The sequence below is a fragment of the Schistosoma mansoni genome (genome assembly GCF_000237925.1).
Source record: "Schistosoma mansoni, WGS project CABG00000000 data, supercontig 0221, strain Puerto Rico, whole genome shotgun sequence".
Taxonomy (NCBI): domain Eukaryota; kingdom Metazoa; phylum Platyhelminthes; class Trematoda; order Strigeidida; family Schistosomatidae; genus Schistosoma; species Schistosoma mansoni.
In genome coordinates this window covers 68,171-80,017 of record NW_017386087.1, presented here as the reverse complement: position 1 = coordinate 80,017, position 11,847 = coordinate 68,171, and the positions used below count along the sequence as shown (strand labels likewise).

At 37.8% G+C, this 11,847-nt stretch overlaps 1 protein-coding gene across 1 annotated transcript; it reads right to left on the bottom strand.

Annotated features, from left to right (window-relative positions):
* Window positions 1-366: 366 nt before the first annotated feature.
* Window positions 367-11,404, bottom strand: Smp_094630 (hypothetical protein). The gene is made up of 6 exons (XM_018792669.1): window positions 11,254-11,404; window positions 9,761-10,100; window positions 7,672-7,746; window positions 5,835-6,160; window positions 4,638-4,898; window positions 367-1,665 (listed from the first exon to the last, which is right to left on the bottom strand). Exons 1-6 carry the CDS (start codon window positions 11,384-11,386, stop codon window positions 671-673), a joined length of 2,130 nt encoding a protein of 709 aa, XP_018644021.1. The 5' UTR covers window positions 11,387-11,404; the 3' UTR covers window positions 367-670.
* Window positions 11,405-11,847: the final 443 nt, after the last annotated feature.

The window sequence follows — 11,847 nt, the reverse complement described above, 5'->3', positions numbered from 1 at the left end:
TATGTAGACAGTATGTATTTCGATGGTAGTGGATATTAAGAATTTGCATTATTACGAGAGAGTATTGGACTCAATGAATGATTAGGAGTTCGGCATTTGACAGGAACGATTATTGGAGTAAAGGTTGGTAATGTAAATAATAGACTAATTTGAACAGAAGCATATTTTATGCTTACTGTTCCAAAGTAGGGAATGAAAAAAGGGGGTTTGGCTATATTAACTAACAGAGTCAATATTAACAGTGAAATCTTGATAATATAATCAAGGGCAAACTACTTGAACTGTAACGGCTAAAACATTATGGAGTAAAAGGAATTTCAATAAATCATATACTGCAGCACAGAATATTTTTCAATCTGTTGTGCAATCTTCGTAAATTATGTTGTTATTTTAGCCAAAGATAGTGAAAATGATGAATTCTAATTAACAATACAGGATGACGTGATACAACACAAACACTGAAAAAATCAACCCATTCTCTAAATGGAAAGAAAATTATGTAGGTTTTTTTGTATCTTCTTTGCCTTCTTCATCTTCCCAGAAAAGTTGATATGAGCACTTTGTGTTAAAAAATTAATTACAATAACATTTAGCAAAATATGTTCAAATGTAAATATGTTGAAAAAAACTGAACTAATCTTACAGGACACAGATTTTACTAGTAGAAGTGCTAATAAAATGAAGATGGATTGGGATAACCATAAAATTGGGTATGAAGATTCAAATTATTCGGCTGATGCGATCCAAATGATTGATAATTGTAATTGTTATAGGATGAACTTCCACCGGTTATTCTTTGAGATCTACCACGGACTCCTGAATTGAATATGAGGGGGGTAGCTTGAGAATATTTATATGCTTCGGCTACAGTACCGACTGGATGAACCTCCGTAGACATAAGATCTACAGGTTGTTGAGATTGTTGGTCAACGTTTTGACGTGAGAAACTCTTAGGGTCCAGATATTGATACGAATCCCCCGAGGGAGCTTTACAACCTCGCTTTTTTCGTTTTCTCCTGGGCCAACCTGGATAAGCACTTTCTTCTGTGAACTCTTCATTTGAATCAAGAACTGGTTCATTTACTTCGAATTCAGAGTGATAAGCACCTCTTTGAACTCCATGTTCTATGAAACCAGCACCCTTTCGCGATTCGTCACTGGGATATTCACGCTGCTGGATCATGTTAGGTCTGGTATGCTGTCCATAAGGGACATGCTGACTCAAGTCATTGGAAATGAGTGGTCGACTTGGTCGAAAACCATTATCTTCATAGCTCCAGCTGGTAGGTTGTTTCATACAACTGGGTGGATATGCAGTAATCGCTAATGAAGAATGCGGCTTTATACTGTTGCGAAAAGAGTTCTTAGATTGCATATTTTGTGTATCCATAGCACTATGTGACTTTTGCGTTGAAGTTTGAGGCATAGAGTTTGAAGGATATGACATTAACGTATCTATGGCTTTTTGTACAATAGGGTTGGTTAAGTTTTCAGCTAATTTACTTCCAATACTAGTAGCTGTTAAATCTTGAGTTTGATGAGCCGCATCAACTGGTAGATTGGAAGAAGCAGTGTCTGTAGTTACAGTAGAGCTAACAGACTGAGGATAAAGCATGCTTAAAATTCTTGACTTGAGCTCAGCTGTATTTTCACTGCATGCACCGGCTAGCGGTCAATGTATGCCATTCATTCATTTGTTTGTTTATAAAATAGGATATGAAGACCAATTGGATTAAAAGTGGTAGCGTGAACAATGACGTGATATACAAGAATTCCACATTTATTGTGAATCAATTAGAAAGAAAAAAACCAGGAGAGAAAAAAGACATTAGTTATACTCTCAATAAAATATATAGGTGTGATAACAAGGACAGTATCAGAAGAATAAAAGTATTGGACATTATTTGAAGAAACTCGTGAATGTATCCCTAAGCGTCAGTCAGTTTGTCATAAGACAAAGGGACCTATGCATAAATAGATTCACAGTTTTGTTCTTAAGCATAAAAAAGAGAGGTGAATTCGGGAACAGTCGAAAAAAGCAATAAATAATATTTGTAAGTTTAACTATTATAATTTCGACTTTTCAAATCCACTATAATGACCAAAACAGTTACCAGCATGTACTTTTAGAAACACGAATTCATGTGAAAAAAGTAGTTGATGACAACATCCAAGAGAAAAATAAATGATATTATAAGATTTAAAAGAAATACTGAATAAGTAATTACTACTAAAAACCTTCTACGACCAAGGGTCAGACGAGTTCACTCTCCTTCTCGAAATGCGCTCATATGACAACGCGTTCACAACCACTCCAAAGGAAAGTCCTATTCACAACGGGAGTGCTTTTTACGAAAGTGAAAGGACGAAAAATGGACGTCCAGGGTTTAAACTTAGTTGGTAAATACAGAGAGGGGAGTTTACAAACCATGAATTCAAACCAATGGTGTACATGGGCTCCAGGATCGCGAAGAGATGAAAGACCCATGAATCTATCTTTGGTTCCCGGCTAACAGGAGGTTGCGTTTCCTGACGTCTCTTCACCGTCCTATGGATTAGTTCTCTAAGTCAAAGGCTCAGAGAGTAGCCGCCTAGGAAGAGCACTTATTGAAAAATGTAGATTAGTACTGGCTACTTTTCCACGACGTCATGAAAATGGTGGGTCACGTCTCTTGCAGCTTTGCGAAACGTTCAGCTTATAAGCACTGGGTTTATGAAGGCTCCTTATAACTCATTAAAGCTCGTTGGTAGTCAAGTTGGTCTGTTTTCCTAGTAACATCGACCAGTTTGTTCTGTTCTCTCCGGCCGGTATCGGTTGAGCCACCTGACGAGGTGGAAGCCCGCAAAGAAATCTAAATCCTGAAGCACCAAAAGTTCTTAGGTTCAGACGACTTACCCCCAGCTCTTCCTAACAATGGTAGCAACCTTCCAGTCAGAGAACTGATTAGGTTGTTTGGGAAACAGTGCATTCCATCATCTTGACGCGATTATCGTCGCCATCTATGTGACAACTATCGGGGTATAAACCCTACTTACGATTGCGTCCAAACTAATGACTGGTACATGTTGATCCATTAGGACTCCCTGGTTAGGTCCGATAGATGGTGTAAATCTGTGGCTTGAGACATTATCAGACATGACTCAGAGTAAAATCCAATGGTGATTTTGCTGTAAGGCTCTCCAACTATTAGAATAGAGAACTTCTTGGGCTGAAAGGATTCTTTCTGGTTCCATTTTTCTTAGCTGAGCTCCTTCTTCCGTTATATACTGCTATTGTTCACTTATGTATTTGGACTATAGTCAGCCTCCGTTCTCCAAAGAAGCACAGTGAATATCATCTACTGTTATGCGCAAACCATCAATAACAGCAAAACGCGATAAAGGTCAGTCTATCCTAGACAAATGCCCAGAAAAACACCTGACCATTTTGATTGAAACTGGAACTTAAGAAGCACTGGACAATTGGACAAGCATCACTACGGAATTTAGTACACCGTTTGTTTGAGATGCCAACAAGTTGAGTTCAATGAGGATATCAGCAACAAGTTTTAAGCCTTACAAGCCCACTAGGAGAAGAGGAAATCACATCGGATAATAACTGGGAATGGACTAAAGACGAAAAAACTTCAAAATATCAGTTGGTCAGCCCAAGAAATGCCAGAAGAGCAAATTTCTGTGGACAGTCTGGGCACGACTAAAAAAATAAGACAGTAGTCAACAATAAACGAACAAGAGCAGACAAAGCCAAGGCACAGGCTGAATATGTAGAAGCAAACAAACGAGTGAAGAGCATTTCTCTAATTGGAAAATATATGGAACTCAAAACAACTGTCACCTAACACTAAAGTCAGAATTTTCAACATTGACATTCAAACGACTCCGGTGTGTACAGCTGAAAACTGGAGAACTACTACGACCATCATTAAAGAAGTAGAGGTATTTATAGACAGTTGTGTATGCAAGATATTCAAATATCCACTGGCCGGATACCATAAGCAGCAATTTGTGGGAACCCCTAGTTTGATGGTTTTCACAAATTGTGTCCTATCCGCCTCCAGTATCGTCTAACTGCATCGTGATGCAAGCTCTAACTTGGAATCATTAGGGCAAAAGCGGAAGGAGAATAAAGAACATATGGAGCCGGGAATTTAAAGCAAACATCGAGACAATTAAGAGTACTTGGTAAAAGCTGGATAAGGGAGCTCGGGAAAGAGTTATTTGAGGACAACTGGTCGGCGGCTTTGCACATGAAAAAGTAATAGATAGGGCTTTGCTATGACTCTACTAACATAATATAATACTTTAGGCGGTAGGTAATTAATTGTGCTACTAAAGTATAAAGACCGCTGATTTACAACGAACACCATAGATAGAGTGGTACACAAATAACTTTTTATTCACAATATTACTCTAGTCACTGTGTAAATGGTCCACTGAAGTATGCAAATAACTACAAAAACACACGATTTAGGAATACCTAGGTGTCTGAAAGTAATGTAAATCACAGTAAATAAACCAGCCCCATTTATGTAAGCTTTAAATATTGCTGGTCAATTCATAAAAAACTACAACCTCAAAAACTGATGTAAGAGTAACTGATAAACAAATATTACTCTTGAAGCAACTACAAAACGTACCATCACTGTTGGTATTTCGTCGGCCTTCTAGACGACGCTTTCGCTCCTGGATAAAGACAGTGATCTCGTCTAACTCTCCAACACTTAAAACACGAGAGTCAGCCAGCATATGAAGTAGGGAAGCTAAATGGCGACTAGGTGGCAAGAAACTGGCATCGTCTGGAGGAGCAGTATTAACCTCTTCTTTACTGCTTGTCGTATATGCTGAGTATTCTCGATGAAGTAGGATTAATGCATCATCCAAAGGCATATTACGATGCTCTGCTCCGGAAAGAAATGGAAAAGCACCAGGACCAATGAAAATAGATGAGTAGTAATCACAGATTTTTCTCAGCATTATTATTGGGATGACATACCATTTAAGATCAAATAACGTATATTATCGAAGTAGGATATGCCATAATAAAGCTTATTCATACATTTAAAAGAAACAGTATACTATCATTTAAGAGCTCTGAACGGTAAATTAGGAGTGAACTCTACTGGTACATTTTATCTCACAAACAGTTAAAATGAAAGTAACTACTGTTCCTACAAGTCAACAACTGGCTGAGCATATGCATGAACCTTATTTAATTAGCCTGATTATTATTCAGCTTCATTGAGTACCAAAACGACTTTCTGGAGAACTTGCAGTGTTGAAAATTGACTAACCTTTTAAAATCGGAAATATTGATAATTAACGCTAAACAACCCAGACTGAATAAGTAGTAGAGTGAGTTCAACAAATGATTCACTTGAAATAACATAACACTGATATTTCTGATACATTGAACTTCTGACACACCAGCTTTCTGGACGATCTATAGACTTTTACAATCTTCGACACTTGAACCCCAAGCAAAACTAGAAGCTGAAAGTATGAAGGAAGCTTTACCTTCAATGTTAACTTAATTGCAAAAAAACAAAGTGTAATCAGTAAACCCTGATTTCCAGAAGCTTCTGAGAGATATAATAATGTTAGTAAAAGTCCAAATTTCTGTCCAATCAGATTAGGGAAGAATGTAACAAGCTAGTTTATGGAGCTTTCCACAAATGTTAACTAGCTAAAAGGGATAATGATCACTTTACAACGCAGAAATTTTTCAGAGAATTATAGTGATTACATGACGTAGTCCAATGCTCCTTTGAACCTTTAATTCATGAACAGTAAGAAAACTATGCATACTTATCCAAACCAGATACTTAGTAAGATACCTTGTTGGGTCGGAGCGTAAAGAATACGTAATGTGCACGAGTTATGTGCCCAATTAGTCATAGTGCAAATGATCGCGAACGGAACGCCATCTTTGGTAAGATCAGCTAGGCACGGGCTAAGATGATCTACAGACAGTAGAACTACTATATGAGTAACAGAAGGACTTCCTGGTGTAGTTAGAGTTTTAGTAACACGTTGTTCTATAATTTCCGCATATGGAACAAGATCATGCTGGACGGTTATTATTGCCACCATATAAGGTGGTGATTTGACGATAGGCTCTTCAGTTGATTTATTGGCAGGACCAAGAAGACTGGATCCATTCCTAAAAGTAAATTAGGAAATAAAATCATTAAACTACATTCGTTAAATTCATTTCCAAAGACAAAAACTGAGACAGCATTCAATACTGACTGATGATTTTAAGTCTAGTTTGTTCATTTAATAAGAAAAATGATTACCTAAGGGAAAATTCCAAAATATTCAAAACCCTTAAATGCCATGGTACGGCCGAGAGTGGAGAGAGTCCGTTCTCCCTCTCGAAATGCTCTCACATGGCCACGCGTATATAACCTCTGCCAGGGAAGTTCTACTCACTGCCTGTTCGTGGCACTACTGTTATTTACGAAATTGAGAGGACGGAAAGCGAATGTCCGGCGCTTTAACCGGGTTGGTGGACACGGAAAGTTAGCCTAGAGGAGTTGGAAAACCCTGATTCCAAACCAATGGTGTACATGGGCTCCAGTATCCTGGGGGAACAAATGGTGTGTGAATCAATCGTTGGTTACCGGCTACCATGGGACTGCATCTCCTGATGATGCTCCACTGCCTTGCGGATTAGACCTTTATGCCAAAGGTTCCGGGTGTGGCCCCCTAAGAAAACCACCTGCTTCAGTTAGGGCACTTGGGCAGTATCACAGCCCTCACACTAATCAAATGAGATTTGTGCGGCGCATATATATCTGGTGCCCCGTTGTACCAATATTTATGTGTTTAAATAAATAAAAATAAATTTCTATCTAGATATTTATTCTAAATATTGATAAATGAGACGCGAACTCTTTCCTACGACATGTGGTATCAGCACTGTCTGTCGATACTCTGGGAGCAATGTTGGATCTGCTAGGATAGCAAACAACTGCAAGGATTATTATGAGTTACCCGAATTGTTTTTGTAACGAATATGACCATTTACATGTCTACTTATTATTTATAATGGTTAACGTATAACTAAGTGGGCTTTAGACGTGCGGAACTATAGAATAAGCAACGTTGGGCATGAACAAGTTAGGGAGGCAAATCAGTAAATGAGGTTGTGAACACCTAACAATTCAAATATCATGAAGATATTGCGCGTACACACCAACTGTCAGTGCAAGATGCATTCTTCGGTATGACAAGATGACCTTATGGTTATCAGACTAAGACATAAGCACGAAGTCACTGACTACTAATTGGAGTGACGTATACTTCCTGATTGTGCTTCGAGGACGATTATTGGAGATGAAGTTGCGGTGGAGCACAAGTATTTACGTCACATTTTTTAAGAATTCTGAAAATATTTATTTGGAGTTTTCATTTCTCGTTTTTACTTTCTTTTTGACTGTTATTAATTTCATTGCTATCACTTCCAGAGTATGATCTACATTAAGTATCCTGTGGCCAAGAGTACGCAGTTACACATTTCTGTTAGTCTTAATGTTTTCCTTTTATATTTAAATGATTGTCGATATTAGAACCAAGATATCGAGTCCTAACATCACTCTTTCACTGAGCTCATGGAATAAGATAAATGAGGTGATAAAATAACTATGTAGACAATTAAACATATCTCACAGCTTTTTGTCTCGTTCAGCAACTTCTGATAACCAGTTTAGCGGATGAACTGTACGCCGATCAGTACGCGTTATGCTGTAATTGAAGTAATCAGAACACCAACACAGTTGGCAAATAAAAATATAAATTTGACCCCAGCAAATATTTCAAACTATAAAACCGATTACCTTAATAGTGCAGAAAGTAACTTAGTGATTCTGTAGGAAAAAACAAAGCTGATATTGTTATTAGTGAAGGTATTTATTTCAGTTTGACATTTGTGAATGATTACATTCTAAACAGAAATAACGTTCTATGCTTAAAAAAATCGTTGTAAAATAATAAATACTTGCTATCTAATTTCTATTTTTCCACATATAGCTTTAAGAAGCATACTAAATGTTCCTTATAAAATCCAAAGTTTTTATAATGTGGACATAGTCGATTGGAAAATTATAGAAACAACTATTCTATTATGTTAATGTAAATGACGAAAGGGTTCATAACATTCCAAGTTGCAAGTTTTCTGGTTTGATTCTGTGAAATAGCCATAATTTATGGTTGAAGACATGGTTCTAAACAGATAAACGTGGGGCATACGCATTTATTGTTCACCTTTAACTAATCTCTAGACACAAGATTATTATTCACTAGTCTCTTTTTTTTATAAACTTGTTATATTTAGTTCTTAACAACTGTAAGTAGTATTAACTTTACTTATTTTCGTTTTCTCCTATCAATTTTCTCTGAGTGACAAGAAACATGGCCATTTGAATCAGGTCTTAAGTTTATTTACTTAGAATCTAAGCAACTTCAGGAAGACTGTGCAGCCAAAAACTTTCTTCGGTGTACTTACTCCAGCATATGTATCCGGTGCCCTTTGTACCAATATATATGTGATTAAATAAATAAAATAAAACTCTTTAACGGCCCAGGTTAATTCTAAAAGATACATCTATTCTATGTTTCCGCCACGAAGTAAACCACTGAAATATTTATGCAATTGCTATTGTTGTTGATCTCTGACGGTCATACTTAGTAGCTGTGCATCACAACAAACTGTACATGGCGCTGGATACAGAAGCATACATAGATATCAGTATGGTGATATGAGGCATGTAATCAACCCTCAGACTTTTCTTAAATCTTTAAGGGAAGAACTTTGCAGCTCTACGAGTCCAAAGTGTGAATAACACAACGCATTACCTCAATGTGCTGAACTATGGTTCAATATAGACCGGTTACGTTACATTATTCTGTATTTTCCAAACCCCAAGCACATGAAAACCATTCAATTTACTTGCTAGAACTTACCAGTATTTAGTGATCAACTTTCGAAAAGTTACGTTTAGTGGATTATTCATGGAAGAGATGGACAGGATTGGCGGAGGTGAACGTCGCTGACGATTAAAACAGGTTTGTATCAATTTCGACCACAGTTTCTTATGAGTTCTGAGGCAACCGTGGTAGTTGTCCATTCATTACGTCTTTTATAATCATTGTCTTAAGGCCTTTCGACTGAGAATTAAGTACTATTTCGAGGCCACAGAACAGTCAAGCCTGGGAGTCAGTTTTATGTTTTTTGCATCTGAGATCTAATTTGTATTTAGAATACAGCTATCTCGAAATCTACTGATATATGAACTGTCCTTAGGAATAGATTTGCAAATAACTTTTTCAAACAGCTCTTGATAGTTTGATTTTTACCTACCCTATTTTCTTTGAAATCATGGGCATCCTAATCGATAACTCTCCCAGCTGTTATTGTATTTCGGTCAGAATTATAGGTGAAATATATTTATTTACTGACCAACTAAAACGAAGTTGTTGACGTCCACGAACAGTCTCAGATATTTTAAAGTAATCCAAATGTTCATAAGACAACGATGAGAAATACTTTTCAGTCTAGAGAAAATTACCACGTTGAAAAACTGAGCATACTTAATATATATATTTCTATTATTGAGACGAAAAATCTCCAGAAGAATCTTTGGTATTCATTGGTAGTATGATAGCAAAAATACGATTACCCTTGAGAACGTAGCATAAGCAACATACTATCACTACTTGCATACGGAAATGCGAAAACAGATACATCAAAAAGACTTACACTGGTGACCTTGAGTGTCGACGCGGTGAGATGTCACGTGAACGTTTGTTGTCCGGAGACTTGGTTCGGCCTCGGAAGTGGTCACGGTGCAAGGATCCGCGACTTTTCTCCCGATCACGATCACGACTAGAAACGCGTCCGGAATGCCGTTGCAAGTTTGTGGAAAACCGATCAATGGGTGGGCCTGCACGACGCAGCGCTTTCAAATCACTGGCTTCCACATGCTTTAGAGAGACTTTAGTGCCAAATAGTGATGCCCCATTTTCGCAATGAACAGCACCAGCGGCCTCGATATCAGAGTCGAACTGAACAAGCAAGCAGCGCGGATATATTACGATTTCTGGAACAAAAATGTACAACTGGGTGTGTAACAGAAACGCTAAAAGGAGTATTGTGATAAAGAAGTTTATGGAGCAACCCTACAACCAAGAGAAAAAGTACGGTCAAGAACGGAAAATCCACCAGCTGGGACAGTTACTAAACCACTTGGAATGAACAGGTTCTTATGGAGTAACCTGAGTCCTAACAGAATCTACATGTGAAGTAAGACAACAGACAATTCTCAGTAACTTATGGTAGTTCACTAAAATTGTCTAAAACCGGCAGATTATAAAGATATTGTGAGACCGTGACCATGGTCAGCAGCCGAAGCAACTAGTGACTGACTTCTACCCTAGTAATTATTTCAAGTGAGATGTTGCATTGTTTAACACTGATGGAACCGTATGCTTTAGGTCTCCAACATAAACATTCACTAACCAACATAAGTATTTCTATTTACGACCGTTTTGTGGTATTAGTATAAATAAGCTAGTATGAGGTATGGGAATGAGGTTTGACCGACTGAGGTGGCTTTGTTATGTTAATCCAGTCACCACACGCCTCAGGAAGTAATGCTGGTTGTCATAATAGGATAGGGAAAGAGGGACCTGAACTAAGATGTAGAATAAGTCCAGGAAACCACTGACCGTAATATGAGCAACTAATTAGAGGCCGCACAAATGGTTGGAGGCGTCAAGTGATATATCCTAAAATCAGTCAGATATATGCATCTAAGTCGCTTGCTGAAAGTCAAGCAAATGAGCTTTGACTCATCCAGTGCCAAAAGCATTGTAAAACAGTACATAGGTTCCGCTTGTTGTATCGAAACTTAATTGAGCTATAAAATATGGAGTACATACATATGGAAACGAATGTGAGCTAACGTCCCAGAACCTGCCCAAGGTCTACACGGCCAATGACCCGCAGAACACTACCAATTAAATTTGACTAACAAAGTGTATGTTTTAATTCGTTACATAGGACTTAATGCTGTCTCATGAACATATTTAGCAGTGACTGTGTTTGAAATTGAGAAGGATGACAGCTGACGAACTACCTGTCTAGCCTTTCTTTAAGAGTGTCAGCGACTGGCTGAACAACTATATAACGCAAGAAATATCTATATAGATCACTAGACTGAATACCAGTTCGCTCAAAGCTAACTCACATACCTGAAATGCACCCATACTTTTTCAACCAATCACGTATGTCATTATGAGAAATAGCTCGTTTTGGCAAATCTTCGATCAAAACCTTCCCAACCAGGCAACTACTCTCGGTGGGACTTTTGTCCCGCGTCCCCATAAGGCCCCAAATTAGTTTAGGCGGGTTACGGCTTAAGTACCGAGGTTATCCTACCATTTTTCAATAGTTTATAAAAATGCCATCTCCTGAATTTCGAATATTGTAGGTAGAATTGGTAGGCGAACGCTGGGTACGACTGTAAAAATTTTACTGTAAACTTCATTTCGAACCCTGACCTTCGCTTTACGTTTTTCCCATCCTGTGGAAGTATAACATTTGTTGCCAAGTGCACAAATTGCGCTTCATAGTGCCTTTTTCTGTTATCTCAGTGTTTAGGAATGACATTTGAGAAGGCAGTCCCAATATGGCGTTCAATTTATCCCATGCAATTGCATTATCTATTCGTTTTTCTCGTCATATCTTCGACTATGTTACATCACTTTTTCGGTGTTGAATCAGTTAGCAATAAACTGAATAGGTTTTCCAGTGATTTTTGGGTACGTTACTTGTTATTAAAAGGT

Coding starts and splice junctions, on each gene's coding strand:
- Smp_094630 (XM_018792669.1), bottom strand. CDS start 11,386: ATGGGGACGCGGGACAAAAGTCCCACCGAGAGTAGTTGCCTGGTTGGG. Junction 10,101..11,253: donor AAAGTATGGGTGCATTTCAG/GTATGTGAGTTA, acceptor TTTTTGTTCCAG/AAATCGTAATATATCCGCGC. Junction 4,899..5,834: donor TTACGCTCCGACCCAACAAG/GTATCTTACTAA, acceptor TTTCCGGAGCAG/AGCATCGTAATATGCCTTTG.